Source organism: Lampetra planeri, chromosome 2 (assembly GCF_965212315.1).
Source record: "Lampetra planeri chromosome 2, kcLamPlan1.2.h2, whole genome shotgun sequence".
Classification (NCBI taxonomy): domain Eukaryota; kingdom Metazoa; phylum Chordata; class Hyperoartia; order Petromyzontiformes; family Petromyzontidae; genus Lampetra; species Lampetra planeri.
The window spans coordinates 34,867,868-34,886,296 of record NC_136108.1 but is presented as its reverse complement, the minus strand read 5'-3'; the positions used below and the strand labels follow the sequence as shown (position 1 = coordinate 34,886,296).

Genomic DNA, 18,429 nt, shown 5'->3' with positions numbered 1-18,429 from the left:
GTCGTTGAATACATAGAGAGTACGTACGTATGTATGCTGAACTTCTTTCGCACCATAAGTAGCCAACCGTGCTAATCGGAGGTGCGGGGGAAGGACAAACTAAAAAAAATCAGTTCTAAAGAAATAATCGGAGGTGCGGGTTTGTTACGCAAGGAAAAGAGAAAACATGAGCAAAAAAGCATCGGAGCACCTGAGCAGCTTGTACTTGGAGACGAAGGCTTTGGAGCAGCCCTCGATGGAGCACTTGTAGGGCCGCTCGCCCGTGTGCGAGTACGAGTGCACCTTGAGCTTCTCCACGCTGATGAACACCTTGCCACACGCGCTACACGGGAAGGCTCGCCGCGGCCGGCCCTCCCGGCCCCGCCGGCGCGACGACAGGAGAGGGCCCGAGCCCTCCCGCTTGACGGCGCGCAGTCGGGGCGGGCTGCCCACGTCGGCGGCGGCGGCGTCGCCGCACGGGGGTCCACTGCCTGGCGCGCGCACGCGCTCCGCCTGCGCACAGCACCACCCCCCCACCACCCACGCACAGCAAAGGCGGTCAATGCCCTTCGCTCGTCCGGCTGCCTTCAAAGTTAAAACGTTTCGCGGGTTACGCAAATGCACGAGCGTTGCAATATTTGACGGAAAATGTGTGCGGTGGGAGAAGGGGAGGGTGGTGGTTTGTTTGTTTATCAACGTCATGCAATGAGACGAACAATCCATTCGGAAGTCTCGCAGAGCAGTGCATCGCTGGTGCGATCGGGGACGGCCCATGGAAGTAGATCTCAGAGCTTTACATCTGAGATCTCTTCAAGTGACCTCTGCTCCACATGGTAGAGGGCAGCAATTTTTTCAATGTGGAAGTTTTTAAAAAACAAAAAATTCTGACACCACGGCTATGCAAGGAGGACGATCAAACGATCATAAAAATTAATTTTACCGAATACCACGTATACGACACATTACCGAGACCCCCGGGCTGTCTGTTGAACTTTGAGTGATTGAGGTGTGTATATTGGCAATATATGAACGTGCATGGGAGCGGCCCAACCTTTAGTCCAAAAGTGCTTAGCTCCTCCGCCGCCGCCGCAGGTGGCTGGTGGATCAGCAGGGCCTGCTGCTCGAGCAGCGAGCAAAGCAGCGCCTGCTGTCCGCCAGAGGTTGGGCCTGGGCCGCCGACTTCAATCTGCCCCACGTCGCCCAGCTGGCCCGGCCCTTGCCTGTCCGCCCCCGGGGGGTGCACCATCTGATTCGGTGGTAGCGTTAACCCGGCAGGGCCGCAGTTGCCCTTCGGCTCTTCGTTGGCGAGGTGCCCCTCCGCCCGACGACCCACCGCCGCCCTCTGCTTGCCCTTTTGCCGTCCGCGACCTTTGCCGCCGCTAGGAGTTTTCCTCCGAGCCAAAGTCAGTTGCGCCTCCAGCTCCGGTTGAGTCTGGTGGCCTGAAACGAGTGCTTGCTTGCCTTCATCCAGATCCAGCACTCGCGCGGGATCCAGATCGGAGTCATCGTGGCTGCTGCAGTGGTGCGACTCCAGCAGGGAGAAAGTGCTGAACACGTTGCTGCAGTTGGAACACTTCCAGGGGTCAGGGGTTTCTGGCTGCAAAGGAACGACGCAAGCGTCACGTTCGCGCACGCACGGCCCGTTTGCACGGCGTTGAGAAAACCTAAATCACGTCAATTCAGGGTAATAGCTTTCATGGGCTCGTTTCTGAAATTCTCCAACCTCCAAAGGTTGGGAACTACTGCCCTAGACATATAGCAGTGCCAAGTCTGCAAAATCAGTGTAGGTTACCTGGTCTTCCTTAGCACTGTTATTATGTTACGTAATCTATTGGTGTTTTCTATTGATCTATGTTCATCAGCTTGTCCTCATCATGGCTAAACACGCCTTGTATACATACTCCTCTAAATAATATTCACAATCCAGAAGTTGTTAATTCACTCTCCTGGCATGGCAGTTGAAATAACACCTCCCTGCTTCTATCCACCCAGCAGTAGAACTGGGTGCACCACAGGTGCTCGTTTGACAGGTCACATGGAGTGGGGTCGAGCGCGGGTATACTCCCAACTCTTCCAAGACATCTGGGCCAGCGGAAGACCGCAAAAATACACTTTACAGCAGTCCATCATAGAGGTTGTGGGTTAGATCGCGTAAATATATAAATGTGTCGTTAAACCCGCCACCACCCAACACAGCCAACTAGTAAGGTTTGTCACGTAAACAGAACGTGGCCAATTCGTCACTAGTACAGTACACCGGTGTGTTGGAGAGCCAAGCCACAACATTTACAATACATTGTTCTGTTAACATGACAACCCTTACTAGTTGGCTGTGTCGGGTGGTGGCGGGTTTAACGACACATTTATATAGTTACGCGATCTAACCCAAAACCTCTTATGGATATTGGTCGCGAAAGCCTACGTGTTAAACTGACTCTACAGCAGTGGTTCTCAACATTTTTTGGCTACTGTACCCCTTGACTCTGAGAAATAAATGTATGAATAATGAACATCAATATTTTAACCAATTGTCCATTTTGTGAGTTATCTTAACTCGATAGGATTTGCAATTAAAAAAAAAATCGACAGACGCTCTGAATGCATGATGCCATTTGTTGGCGCTAGCGGGTTACTCTTAAAGTTACCACATTGTTTACGATCAATGAGTTTAGAAAGGTCCTTTTTATCGTTCTAGGTTACCATACGGATTTACATTTTATAGTAGTTATTTTATATTGGCAGATTCATACGTGATTATTCACCAATGACTCCGATATATGATGTAATTTCATCCCCGATTGAGAACCACTGCTCTAGAGGAGCTCTTTAGGGCTCCCTCTAGCAGAGGCTCTTCCACTACCAGTGGCATGAGCAAGGTTGGAAGACTGCTCATCTACATTTACCTTACCCAGATAGAGTAACAGTGAAATACGTATATTACGTGGTCAAAAGTTAGCCTTAGATGGGAGTGCAGTTAAGAGTTTGTATTATTATACATTTATTTATATACTCCCACATCTACGTTCACCGCCTTCACAAACCCAACGCTGACCAGCGTGGTGAAGGATGGTCAAACAACCCCCACGAACCACACTGTGTGGGGGGGGGGGGGGGCCCTCATCCAGCAGCGGATTGACAAACGGGCAGCAAGTGAACAGGTACCCGTGAGCAAGAGGGATTTACAACCGCGTCCACGTATGGTGCCAACGCCGTTGCGTTTTTCGCTGCGCTGTGACTGGTGCTGGCATGCGCTGTCGTTCAAGAGGCAGCTGCAAACGCACGGCCTGGCAGCGCCCACCTTGGTGTTGGTGATGTACACCGGGCCTTGGTGCTGGTAGGCCACCAGGTTCTGTTCCTCCTGCGTTTTGGTCGGACGCACAAACATCATCCAGTTGCTCGAGTCTTCGTCCGGAGCGTCCAGGAAGAGCAAACCTCTCTCCACGGGCACCTGAGCGTCACGCAAACATTACCTTTATGATGAGCACAGCCTTCAAAAAACAAAAATCCTTGTCCTTTCATAATACACCTATCGTAATTATTATTCCGCATGTTCACGCAGTAAAACCTGTCTCGCAACCCGTTTTCAGGAGCAGGGGACAATGACTGTGATGTATAATTCCAATTGGGAAAGTTGAGGGCGAGTTTAAATTCGGCAAATTTACAAGTGACACCAGCTCACAATGGCATACTCTTGCGATGACATCACAGGATCTTTAATGTCCATTGTGAAGAAGACGGCGTGTAGTTTTGGTGACTACACGCCGCAGTGATAACCAGCGCGGGGATAAAACCGGGAACCTCTGCAACAAGCGGCGAACGAGCTACCGCCAGGCCGTGTCACCTACACCATAGCCACGGCTTATTTCCTTACTCGATGTTTTCCTGAATCCTGCTAGGTTATATGTATGTATGTTTAACTTCTTTCGCACCGTGCGTAGCAAACCGTGCTAATCGGTTGGCTTAGAGTAGAGATTATTGACAAAAAGCATTCCAACTACAGTAAAACGTACGCCTATACATACTAATCAGATATGATTATACTCTATATTCCTATAACCGTATAAGCAGGTCTATATAAACCTATTGATAGGTTGAATGTGGTACACAACAATTATTCCCGGAATGTACAGCGTGCTGGACTGTCCTCGCTAAAATTAAGCACTCCCATAAGAGGCATGAGCTACACAACGATTTCCGATTAAACAGCTTAAAGGCTGCAATCTTGGGCTCAAGATGAATATGAGAAAAAACTCAAGTCACGAACAAAAAGTTTGAGAGAAGATGGACTGATGTGATATAGAAGTATGCGGAGCTAATTGGACTTGCCGATGACTGGTACCAGCAGTGTCATGATCGGCCTCTAGGGAGGAGGCTCGTGAAGGACACTACTGGGCAGTTAGAGGCAGTCACCCTCCAAAAACAACAAAGGGCAGAGGGGCGATGCTCACAACAATGAGCAGAGTGCTGGGTGGCTAGAATGCAGCAAGTTGGCACACAGGTGGTGTATCTAGACACAAGACATCTCAGTTCATCAACCCATAACACCAGGGTTTATCCCGAGACCTCCTGCGAGCGAGCCTTCGACACTGCAAGTGGACTCAAAGTGCACCTAGCCTGGCACAAGCGTCGTGGTGACACAACCGCCACTTGGTGGCAAACGGAAGTTATTTTTGTTGTTCTATGATCACGTGCCAGCGAGCCTTTGTGGGGAGTAGTGGCAAAGTGGTTAGTACCTGGTATGCCTTAAATCTCATTTCAAGCATTCCAATTACTACCGATAGTTTGAGCCTAGGGGACCCCCTGATGGAAAGGCATCCCTGTGCAGTACAAGGTACACACAGCAGGACAATTACACCATGCACAACGATTGCACTGGGTGTGGACGGTTAATTGATCAAGGTGGATATGTGACACTTCTATTCATTTCTCACTTTAATTCTTTGACTCGTTTCTTCAAAACTGCTTTTTGTTGTGTTTAGTTTGTTGTCCTTCCCCCACGCCTCCGATTAGCATGGTTGGCTACGTACGGTATGAAATAAGTTCAACCAACATTCATTCACGACGTTGTCCTGTATCATGAAGGTCGTGGTATGCCACCGATCCGTACTGTAGTGTAAACCGAAACATCGATCCTGACACTTATTATATCTTATCCAATCACTCAAACACTGAACATCTGTGAAACAGAGCTCCACAGATCATCGGATTTCTCCAGGATAAATAAAGATTCTGATTCAATGGCGTTCGACGCCGCGGTGCAATCACATACAACTGCCGATGCGGTACGTGAATACATATCTATGTAAATAATTACCTTAATCTGTACATGTCTCAAAAGCTCTAGGGTACTTCTCGGCAAGGTAGAAAGCTGAAATTTAGTACATAGGTAGCTTTTGGGACACAAACAACAGGAACAATCGAAAAACCGATATTTTTCTTATTAAGGCCCCCAAATATCGATTTTAAGTGCCCCATAAACATGTTTGTGCGTTTTGATTTAAAGCTTTCGTGACTACAGGGATTCATATTCTTGGATCTTGTGGTAAAGTCACGTAGAAGGGAAATACTTTACCGAAATACCAATAATATGTTTGTGCATGTCATTCAGAAACTGTTCAAAATATAATTTTGCGGGTGTGTTTGTTTGATAGAGTGTTAAACAGCAAATACAATTAAAGTGAACCCGAGATATTTTGAACGAAGAAATAGGCATTTTATGATATTCAAATCTGAATAATTCGAAAATGGTAAAAGAAAGGAGCTTCCCCTCATAGAGTATTAAGTTAATACATGTGTTCTTTCCAATAAAAAGAACGGTTTCCGATGGTTACGTCTCTAAATATAAGAAGTTGAATCAAATCGTCAACATTTTTTGCAGAAAAATACTAAGTTTTGGAGTAGTTGTTAGTGTCTGATCGTAGATAAAAAATTTTTTTTTTAAATCATAGGTTAATTATATATTTTTAAAACAATTGCCTGGCATAGACAGGCTTTATGAACTAGTATGTATATAGTATTGTAAAACAAAATGTAAATTGCCAACCTCACCTGGAGCACAAGCTTATTATTACACGCTTTTTAACACATTCCTGCGGAAGGAGCTGGTAGGAACGTTGGGTTGCTCGGTCAATGGCCAGGGTCAACGGCGGCGTGGTGTATTCCGCAAATATGCCCGACTGTGAGGGCAGGCACAAGCCGGCGTGAGTAGGTTAAACGTTGAGTTTTATAAGGGCACCACGGGGTGACCAGTCCCTCCCCACCCAGCCCCACCACTCCCACCCCCCACCCAGCCCCACCATCCCCACCCAGCCCCTCCCCACCCTCCCCTCCCCACCCTCCCCACCCAGCCCCTCCCCACCCTCCCCTCTCCACCCAGCCCCACCCCTCCCATTTTTGGATGCACGACGGACGGACACAATAATCCCCTGTGGGCTGGTGTAACCAGGAGGTTCCTACCAGTATTAACTCACTCTGTCTGTTGTTGTATCCTCAAATCTTATAACTCAATTTTAAACCCACTTCCCAATGTGGTATCGACTGCAAACTTGGTATACTTATGTCATACTGATGACAATACTATATTCTATCATTAAAAAAATATAAATATATATGTTATGTTTCGCCTTGGGTCCAATTGTCCACGCTCAACTCACTTTGGCTGTAACGGGTCACGGCCCCTTACGTTGTGGCAAGCTTCGGGGCAACTTCCTGGAGTCGTGGAGTTCTTCCATTACTAGTATGGTACATTTCATTAAAGCGTGTTTTTTAAAAAGTTTTTTTAAATATTACTTTTTTTTGTCTCAGTTAGTTAGGGTGGAGGACAGTGTTGTATACTAACCTCTTCTTCCAAAATTGATATTATCTTTTTACTTGTTTTTTTTTTATAATGAATGAAAACACACCAAAGCGCAGCAAACTGCAAAACACCAGGTGTTGTTAAGTAATGAACTGGAGGAGGGCTAGGATGGCAGAATTTGCAACCTTGCTTCAAGGAAAGATAAGGCCTGATAAACGGGCACATGTCACCCGTGCAGGCGGCAGAGACAGTAGGAGAGTCAGCCAGACATAGTTAAGGCAAAAAGCCCAACCATCCTGCATGGTTTTAAAGTAACGTCAAAATTCGAAATTCAACAACAGAGTAGGCTAAATTATCGATCCTCGCGCTCGCTCAAATTGGAGACCAGGCTGCGAGCTACATCAATGAACCATTGCCCATTTGCTAATCCAATACTGAATGTTAATATTACTGAAGTCAAAACGAATTCTATGACCTCAGCACATGGGCGAATAATAGGGCAGTGTCAACTCAAAGGCAATGGAAGGAAGCAGAGGCGCCTTTGTCTAAATCACAACCACAGAAAGCCAGGAATCATCACTGATTGTGTGTTTAGGGATTCCGAGCTAATTGGAACACGTGCACACAGGGAGGAGGTAGAAATACGCCTTGTCCTCCTGCAGCTGAGGGAGCAAAGATAAACCCAAAAAGGCAAGTGGGTCAGCTCAAGGCTGTGTGCACAGGGGAGGGAGCTGATTAAGAATAACACTCCCAGAGCAGAAGGTTGGATGGCCACAGTGAGACGAGAATTAGAGTATTGTGTATCTCTCAAGGATGCAGACTCAGCTGAACAACAAGGCTGCGGGGGTCACCAGAAGTTCGCGTTCGCCTAGTTAAGACAAAAAGCTCAATTATTCTGTATTGCTATTAAAGTAACGTTAAAGTCGGAATTTAACAACAGGGTAGGCTAAAGTTATTGATATGAAATGTTATTTCCATACTTTAATACTTTATACAACTCGACCCGAAGCATATGCGGGATGAATCACCACCAGGTCGAATATAAAATACATAATAAAAGAGCGATGTTAAACCCAGGGTCGGAGAGAAAGGGAGATCCCGGCCGTCTTTGTATCCCCGCAGAGCGGGATAGGAGTGTGTATACGCTCGGGGAAACACCTCCACTTGAGTCAAGCACCACGATGGGAAACGACAGACCTTAGGTTACATACAGAATCATAACTGTGAAATGGTAAGGGACAAATGTTAAAACTTTTTAACCATTTCTTTGTGCGTCGGTGAGGGTCGGAGGGAGTGTTGCCCTCCCTCCAGGTGGTGCAACACGGACAAAGACGCCTATGAGACGATTTGTAAACGTCTGTGTTTTGGTTCATGAAGAAGGCCAGACAAGAGATAATATCGCACCCAGACAGAGAGACGACCTCGAGGCAATTTGTAACACCTGATTGTTTGCTCGTGGATTTTATGGAGGGAGTATGACAACGGAATATACCGTGGGTGATGCACACAAGGACATACGGACGTACGGACACACACATGAACACACCTACCTACGGACAGATCCTGACACAGCAAAAATCGAAAGAAACCCCGCCTTGTGGGCAGGATCCAAAGGGGTTTTTCGGCATAAAAGAAAGGACCCTGAGCATTGGAAACCAGCTCGACCGGGAGGGTCGACTCAGGAGCGAGCTGCGACCAGCGGGTCGGCTCGACTCTTCAGCTCGTCTGGGACTCAGCCGAGTTCGATCGGCTCACCGGAGCCGGCTCTCGGGGCTCGACTCAAGCAGCTCCCCATCTCCTCTGCAGGCGGGCAAGACCCGCTTGACAGCTCAACTCGGCCTGCGTGGGTCAACCTCTGCCGAGTCGGAGGTCTCTGCTGCCGCCGGAGTGGTGAGGATCGCGGTTTGGCGACGAGGCTCCGTGCTCACCCTGGTCGACGACCCAACACTGCACGCTGCGAGCGAGCTGTGGGCGCCACCTACCGACCGGGTTCCGAACTGCGACAGCGTATCAACGGGCATCCGAACCAGTTCACCACGGTGACAGGGGAGCGACTGATACGTATGACGCGCACCGCCCCCTCACCACACGACCACCAGGCGTCTGTTTGACGTAAAGAACCGACTCCGAACACTGACTATTCAAGACAACTCTTACCACTCAAACACACTCGAACCCATAAGCCATCCGTGGCTGTGAAGGCATCACAACGAGACCGAGTGATGGCCATCCGTCGTTTATAAGTGTATTCGTAATTTTTATCTTTAATATTTAGTGGGCTGTACTCTTAATCGCATAAATTCCCAACAGATCCATCAATACGAATTGATTCTTGGCACCTCCTTCCGCCGAGCCACGCTCACGTGGGGAGTGGTGGCCCACCAGATCCTTATCAGGTGATCTGGTCCCCAATTAGTAAACTTGGTATAAGATAACGATCTTCGGAAAAGGAGCACCGTCGCAGGCCCTTACTCCGAGCCATTCTGTTGTCAGATAACCTGCCGATGTATCTGTTGAGATTGGTGCCTTTAAGAATAATAACTGTTTTTGATTGTGTTTTTTTATCGCCGTATAATCTTTCAAGTATCTTTCAGTCATAATCGCCGCACGTACTCGCATCCTCTACAGAATATTCAACTGTCCTATGACCCAAGGTGCTAACAACGTGATAAGGGTTGCGTATGATCAATAAGGAGTGCGGTACTGCGTGAACAATATTGAGTATAATCATTCATTAACGTTAAGGTTTTTCTTAGCATAGTATTTGCATATTTTAACGACTCTCTCTCTCACTAACAACCATCGCGTTATGCGGGATCCATGTGCCGTTGTCAAAGTGAAATCAGACAATCGTTGATGATACTGTATTGATGCCGTGTTGACGTTCCGGGATTGAGAGTTCGCATACTATATCATAGTTGAGGTTGAATTAGTAATAAATTGATTAATACAGAAGTGGTTGTGTGATTCTTTCCTGAAATCTATGCATAAGATCTGCTTCTGCGTTGAGATCTGAACTTGGTGACCTTAATAAACACACTAATACATACTCAGTAAATGTTAAAGCGATAACGGGGTGAACCGGGGACCTAAAATATAACCACGAATACCCACTCTGGGAATGTTAAAGCGAGAATGAGACGAACCTAGACAACGATGCCGAGTTAATCTAAGTTAATCTTGCATACTTACACCACACCTGCATAACTGCATACGATTAATTGCCTTATTCCGATCGATAACCCACCCTCGTCACCGAGGCGGGGTCTGGTTATCATAACGACTTGCATTATCATAATTACACCCACTCGCATAATTACTACGATTACCTCTCGAATTGGCATAATTAAATGTGCATAATTACATAAATTAACATATTTCCGGATAATTACACATTTGGCCAAATTTCATTTGATTATTATTATTTTCACTGAATATTCATAACCCACATATACAACATAATAATTTCACCCACGCACGCATACAACATAACAAATTTTGATAACCAACACATACAACAACAGGCGCGACCATCAAACCGCCCAAACTGTGCACACTTTTGGATACATTTCTTGGAAAACACTCGGAGGGATGCAGAGCAACACAAAGTAACTCAGCCTTGACAGAGACGCACAACACTGCGACTAACAACCCACAAGCACTTGCCAGCCACAACACCAAATGTGTTAGGCCAAACATAAACAGTTGTTCGTTTATGCAACAATGTTTAAAAAAAAAAAAATCTATTTTATAGCGAATAGCTCTTAATAGGTGCCTGCGACAACTTGTTTTAATCTAATTACATATCTATTACGAAGGTTATTTCCGTATAAATGCAAACTTGTGCATTAAACAAGAGGCCTTTTGTGGTTTTTCAATTATTCCATGTGGTTAACCTGCAATTGAAAAAGGCCCACAGCCGCCTATCAATGTGAAGGTTGCAATGAGACCTTTAACTCCCCCGTGCAATGTGGGCAGTCATGTGAAGGAACGCACGCTTTGTGATACCATGACCCCTGTCGCACAATAGGGGCACAGAAGGAGGAGGAGGTTTGAACTGATGAACTATGCACTGCTTTGGAGCCACAACACGACTCCTTATATTTGAAACTATTTTTTTTTAGCAGGTAAGGCCCACATAAGCGACTTGGCTATCACAAATGACAGCTCAACGAAGTGGCTTATCATGTGGGAATGTATCGCAGCCAAATACTCTCAACGCACGTTGATTCTAAATGTGGAGGGAAAAACCAGAGGACCCGGGGAAAAATCCACGCGACCACGGGGAGAGAGACATGCAAACTCCAAATATACAGGCGTAAGTGTCCGGATCGAACCCACGACCTCCTGGATACCAAGTAAGTGCGTTAATATCTGGCCACCGCGTTGTGAGGTTATCACTGGGGCACAGAAAGATGGCATGGTACAATAATCTGAATATAGCTGCAAGTGAAAAATGTAAAAGGCCAAAGGCTACAACTATTAGTCAGCTGATTAAAATTCTACATCACGAACTTTGACATAGAAACAGTCGAACATAGAAACATTCGAACGATGCTCAAGTGAGGTCCATCTTCGACGAATATTCCATCTCAATTTGAGTTTAACGTCGAGCGCGAAATCCCGCTTGAACCCGCGGCCAACGTCATGAGCGTGCAGCGGTCTAACCAGATGGGATTCTGGTTCTCAGCTCCAGCTCTCGTGCTAAGGGGCATGGCTTCGCTCTCCTCTGTCCTGCACTCCACGGCAGGCTATCCAGCCCCGCACTCCCCACAAATAGGTGTCTCGTTCTCACACAACACCGCACGTTCCTTGTCCACGTACGCCACACGTTGAGGGTGGACACACAAGACACAAACATGTCTCCTCTGCAGGGATTCATTTCTCACTGAATATTTTCCGGTTTCGCTGGTAGACTGGAGTAGGTGGCATGTGACTATGTGCCGCATCCATGGGAATAGGTATACTGTAAGTGGAGTGTCAGGTGCAGAAATATGTCAGAGGTCAAGGACCCAAACATACCCAGCAGAAATGCGGCCCTTCGTGTGCGCTTGCGCAAGCACACACACATGCGGCGCGAGTGTTCAACTCATGACCACTCTGTTTTGCACCACCAAATATAGGTGTGTGTGCAGTCAGGCATTCCACCTGAACATGTGAGACTTCAGTATGATGACAAGTATGACTAATTTATAAATTAATACTTGAGAAAAACTTGCTTTAGATAAAAATAAAAGTTGCCACACCTTCAATATTTTAAAACTTTGTTAAGTAAAAAAAAAGAAACCCATCTCTAAAATAGCATACACATGTTCGATTACAAAATGTAATTTAAGGCGTCCAACAAATCTTTTCTTAAATATGAATCACGTTATGAGCACAGGAAACGCAATTCAGGGTCACCGTCACCACCTTCCAAATTCCCAACCTCTCGCATTATTGCCAAACGATGCGTAATCACGAATCGCATTCTGCGAGCAGGAATAGGCCCAGGAAATGCCTCATCTCCTCCAGACCTCCACCGCTGGGCGCAATTACCACTTCCGAAAGCAGTCAGCCCAGCCTCTCACAATAAACAGCGCGCTGGCATGAGATAATGCCCGCCGTTTGGACTCCTTTTGTACTGGGTACAACTCGCATTCTTGGGTAATGACACGTAGATGGGTTTAGTTGCTGTCGAGGAACTGTGGGTCACTTGAACTCTTGCCAAGGCAGGAATCACGGCTGTCACAAAAACACTCTATTAATAGCACTTTTGTCGTCACCTATTTATAAACATGCGCAGCAAAGGGCCAGTCAACAACATGTCGGATGCCCAAAAACAGGCCTTACCCTTACGTATGTCCCCGTGGTCAGAATTTATCAGCATTGTCAATGATTATTTATACCACATCTACCATGCAGTACATCTCGAGGCACGAGAACAAATTGGTATTTGAAATGATGACTCGGTAAGGAAGTGATTTCAGAACAAATACTATGTTCAAAAATATGGTATAAGCAGTCTACCCAAAGATGGAGACTAAACTAAATCGAACAGCCCAACTGTGCTCAAGTCTTTTGTCCTTTTTATTCACTTCATTCAGTTATGCATATGCTAAACTCATCGATTGTGACTACATGCATCAATTAAGTCCGACTAAGCTGTTCCTCAACTTCGGAATCAATCGTGCGCGAGTTTGCGTTGGTGCGAAGCGGATGCCGACGCGAAGCCTTTGGTGATAAAGACCGAGAGCGTCTCTGCGTGTGCGCGCACGCGCGTGCGGTCTCGCAGCTTCCCAAGCCAGGCGCGGGGCAGTTGCCTATTGCGCCGGAGCGTGCGCACGCCCCGCCCCGGAGTGGGCACGCTCCCCAGAGGCAAGGGGCGTCCCCGAGAGCAAAGCAAAAGAGAGCGGCGAGGCCGAATGATGTGACGAGGGGACCCGCGCTCGTAACGCGTCTCGCCAATCGGCCCGTCACGGCAGAGCGAGGGGGACTCGTCAAACCCAGGGGTTCTCTCCCTGCCGACACTAACGCCACTGTGAGCCTGGCTGACCCCTTTTACACCCGTGGCCATTTTTACTGTCAAAACGTTTAAAACTTTTCAGCGACTCAGGTTTAAACGCTTACACATGCTACCCTTTGGCAAATGCAGGTCCGGCAATTCAAGCAGTTGTGTGAAATCCTTTGGACCGGATATTTAGAACACGGCCTCCCTCTCAAAGAACTCGAGAGAGGCAGCGCAGGTTTACAGGTCGCACGAGCACGAGATGGCTCGTCCCGTCTTTGCTGTACGTACTTGCACGAGACCCGTGTCTCGACTGGACGAGCGCCGTGGCAAGCGCTACATTTCACCGGCAGGTGTAAAACAACTGAGATGCAACCAGGCGGTTTCATCCGCATGCATCCTCCACTCACGTGTGAAGCAAGAGAGCCTGGACTGGTCAGCAAGCTACTCACATAGCAGGTCCGAGGACATCTTCAGCACCCGCCCACACGAGCCCTGAAAAACAAGGGGCAAGGTCAGTGCCATGGCGCGACCTCTCCGTTCGCACGCAAACATTCCCCCGTTTATTTATTTCAGAAATGTTTAACCGCGACGAAGTCCCACGAAGTCAATGAAAGACTCAATTAACCACCAAAAAAACACATCGAAATAATGCGCACGCATTCTAGATTGTTACGTAAACTGCTGCTGCCAAATACAGTGCTGGAGGAGAAATCTCGGGGAGCTATGAACCTAACCTTGACCAAATCACCTAGAATCAGCCTGATCTCATCAGTGCGGCAATATTGTGCTAAATCACAAGTAGCAAAGCCATTTCCAAGCTTACGTGTAAACCAATTAGTATATGGGCCAACACCAAATATTTTAATTGTTGGCACCACGTAAGTTATACCAACATATTAAAATTTCCCAGAAAGTGAAGTGTACAATAACCTTATTTAATAAGCATGCTATTACACAATACACTGTAATAGCCATATGCACAAACTGGAATTGCTAAATATTTGCTACCGCTTGTAGTACTGAATTCTGCTCAGATCCACGGACTAAATGTGTGGTTGCTACTGCGTGAGTTTTTGCGGTCGTGCCACAGAACTCTCCGATGTGTTTTAGGGTTTTTAATGCTGCGTGTTGTTCGTCTTCTTCAGAAACCGAAAGCTCTCGGCGCACGGCTAGCGAAAGGTTGCAGATCGTACCATTCAAACATGGGGCACAACCAGAAAACAAACGTCTAAAAACACAATCCGGGAGTGCAATCCGAGATTGCAACATGAAACAAAAAGAGAACGCAGCAGCATTCAAACGCTGACACAAGGAAGCAATGTGCTTGACAAATCACTGTAGCTGAACACAACTCACAATCCCACATGTAGGGCTTGAGCCGGAATCATTGTAGCAGTGTACCTGCACGGCACTAATGTCGTGTTGCGTATGAGTCACCCGCTGGTGGATATGCGACTACAACTCCCTGGAGACTGAGGTACTGTTATAGGTGGATATGTGATACGGTTGAACAAGTGAACATCTTTAGAAAATATGACCGTTACATCCACGCCCAAGTCAGATACTGGACAAAGTTGAAGCGCAAACTGCTTTAAATGTGGGAAACGTTTTGCTGTGCTTTAGAAGCGAATGTATGCAAGATTAAGAATTACAAGACTGCATGTGAAAAGGTCTGATTTGTGAACGTCTATCACAAACGACTGTTACACTGTGTACTGCTCAGGGCGGAAATGTGACGGTCGGATATGAGACGTTGCACTGTACTCACACTGTCACCGGCAGCAAAACAAGTGAATAACCTGAGTGGCAAAGGAAATGCCAAGAAATTTTGGAATACCACTGAAGCAGAAATATTCAAGCTAAGCGGCGCGCAATTGTCCTCATGGACATTCGTACGAACTACTTTTAATTTAGTTTTTGAGCTGCATCTGTTTACTTTGTAATCAGCCACTGAATAGTAGTGGTGTTGTAGGTACTGTATACGGAACGCAAGAATTCGGGTGCCACTCAATAAGCATATGGGAATGTGAAGTTTCAGTATTCTTTGCTCACATCCTCTGAGTGTGTTAAAACTATTTACAACTATTGCTATTTTTTATTTTACCAGGTAAGGCCCACTGAGCTATGGAGCTCTTTTACAGAAGCGACATGGCCACAAATGATAACTCAACAAAGTGGCTTATCGTGTGGAAATGTGTCGCAGCCGCATACTCCCAACGCGTGTTGATTCTAAATGTGGACGGAAAAACCGGAGGATCTGTAGAAAAATCCAAGCGAGCAGAGGCAGAGAGAGAGAAAGACACGCAAACTCCAAATACACAAGCGTTAGGGTCGGGATCGAGCCCATTACCTCCTGCATACCAGGCGAGGGAGTTAACATCTTGCCACCGCAGCACCCGTATTGCTCTTTGTGTAAAAGTCAATTGCTGAAAATGTCACTGATGTGTTAATAATTACACGTTGCTCAGAATCCCTTTTTTTTTCTTCTCCGCGTATATGCCTCTATACTACGACTCTATGCATTCATTGTAATGCATTATTAAACTCCGTTGAGCAACTGGTAAACGTTGAGGGATTGTCTTTAAAATTGTAGTGCTTAAGGTTAAAAAGAAAACTGAATAAAGCCAGCAACTGTGGCCTTGAAAACAACAAACTTGAATTTTGAGTGGCACCCTAGCGAGAATCAATTCCAAAAGAAACGTACTTGTTTTTGCACTATACCATACATCGGTATTTCAAAACATAAAACATTTCCACAGTTGTGCTGTACAGCTTTCCGATGCGATTTTCGAGATTTGTTTGGCACGAAGTCCGACGCTTCACTCCATGTACTGGCAGCTCATCAGGAATGGTTCCTGAGGAAGAAAAGGGTCCCAAAGAAAGTCCTGCAGTGAACGTTGGACATCAGATCGAACGGCGTGCGGTAACAACCCGACAGCATGTTAGAGAGCTATAGAACATCAGAGAGTGCCGGCATAGCTAAAGACATCCTGCTAACGCCACGCTTGATGATCCTAGTTCGCCGCGATTATACAAGAACATTCGATCCAAAAATCCTGACAATTTATGGGATAGCTCAAACCTCTTTCACACACCACTTCTGTCATGTCACTACTGGATGAGGACCTCTCAATGCCATGTGGATCGTGTGGGTTATTTTGGCCATACTTCACCAAGCTGATCAGTGCAGTGTTGAAGGTGGCAGATGGTATGGTCGCGATATCATAGAAGTGCAGTACAACACATTTGTATGCACTGCCCTCTGCTGCCCACTGCACGTAAGACGTGATAACAACCAAAACCACGTGGGGATGCCTTTTCTGTGTTGTACCTGGACGCTGTTGAAACTCAAATTCGTTTTAAAGACTTAAGCGAAGGGTCGTGGAAAGAGTGATTATGTCATTTGACAATTACTTTACAACTTGCCTCTTGCCCATCCAAGGACGGGTGTATTGCAGTAAATCTGAAACTTGCAAGCGAAAAGCAGACCGCGACGTGATATTAATTGCATCCATTCGTGCGTAATTTGTAAGGCCACGATGACACAGACTTATTTCATTTAAAGGTTATAATGCCTTGTTCATCATGACGTCATTTTTATTTGTTTCAATAGCGCTATGGAGATCACGTGACGTGAGGGTTCTGCCTTTGTAGTGAGGGTTATAAGTTGACGCTGAGGGGGGGGGGGGGAGGCGCCTCGCCCCCCCCCATGGGGAGTGACGTCACCCGCTAATTATTATTAATAGGGAGGGGTCGTCCACGTGGAGGACGTCACCTCTTCATGATTATTAATGAGGGGGGCTGGTCGACGCGGAGTGACGTCACGCACGGGACACACAAACATTCTTGGCTCATTATAGTAGTAAATGGTTAAAACAATGGGGGAACGTTTCTTAAACTCAGCTGCCTCTGTCGACCCAGATGTATAAATGGGTAAACCTCAGTTATTTGCTCAGCAGGTTTTACATTGTGGGATAAAGTCTGAGTACTCTCACCTTTACTAAACGTCTGGCCAAACCTAGTAGCGTCGGGTAAAATTACCCTCTTAGAAGGGCACCCGAAAGCTACCTTTCGTTGAGACACTTCTGCAAGCAATGCCATGAGCAGGAAATTGCCAGGGCCGTACCTTTAATTGTTACTTCATGACCGGAAGAGCTGAGCATTGCCGAAACTCCAGATTCCAATGACCTCGATGTAACTGATTATAGCCAGTGTTGGTTTGGAGAGCAGCCAGTCTCGTCATCCCCATTCCGGCCCTTCAAGAACTATATCAAATGATTACAGAGTCTCCGAAAATTTCCTGGCCCGGAGGGCTGCCCTGTACCACTTACTCCACGTGTCACAAAAAAACAAACCTTCTCACTCGTTGTGGTTTTACGGCTCTTGGAAGTTCGTGACCGCAAGCACTCACGTGCCCCCCCCCCTCCCCAAAACCCAACCCATCTGACAACGAAACGCTTAATTGTGATGTCCACCCACACACATGCAGCCATGAGAGCATGATTTCAACTCTACTCATCCAGCAAAGGTGCAAAAAGTTATAGCTCTGACAATTAGTCGAGATTAATTAATCAAATAACAATTATAAAAATAAATGACTATTCTTTTTCGTGGATTACTCGGGAAACTTTAAAAATAGCGGCCATCCCCTACAACTTTTCTCCTGAAGGCGGGAAACACCCGCCACGAGCCACGGCCAGAGTGACACGGTTGATGATATCAATGATGTCACCAAGCACAGCCCAGCACCTCCCGTCCAGTGGCACACATGGGAACAGAGGTGAGACTGTCCCCCCCCCCCCACCAATGATTGTGTTATGGCATAATCGATGACTTATAGAATCAGATATACTGTATCTACAAAATATACATTACTGCTGCATACAACGTTTTAACCGCAGGTGAAAACAAGAAACAAAAATCCCGATATAGTTTTTTTTGCTGTCAATCTAAAATAATATCCATGTCATAACATAGAGTATATACGGTAACAGGTCAAGCAACAAGACTCGATTATGTAGCATTCAGCGTCTCTTGAGAGAGAAAACATACCTCCACTGGATGTTTTATTGGCACTCATGTGGTCGTATCTTTAAACTAAAACCAAACGCAAACAACTGTCAAATAAACTCCATACGTAGGCTTTCACGACCAATATTATGAT

At 46.5% G+C, this 18,429-nt stretch overlaps 1 protein-coding gene across 1 annotated transcript in view; it reads right to left on the bottom strand.

Annotated features, from left to right (window-relative positions):
- Window positions 1-18,429, bottom strand: part of LOC144732583 (zinc finger protein PLAG1-like) — a 42,307-nt gene that overhangs the window by 4,734 nt on the left and 19,144 nt on the right. Inside the window, exons 2-5 of the mRNA XM_078614037.1 lie at window positions 13,715-13,757; window positions 3,278-3,427; window positions 1,031-1,576; window positions 191-492 (exon numbers count right to left, since the gene is read on the bottom strand). Of these exons, the coding sequence (XP_078470163.1) occupies window positions 191-492; window positions 1,031-1,576; window positions 3,278-3,367 (938 nt within the window). The 5' untranslated portion in view covers window positions 3,368-3,427; window positions 13,715-13,757. The remainder of the gene's footprint in view (window positions 1-190; window positions 493-1,030; window positions 1,577-3,277; window positions 3,428-13,714; window positions 13,758-18,429) is intronic.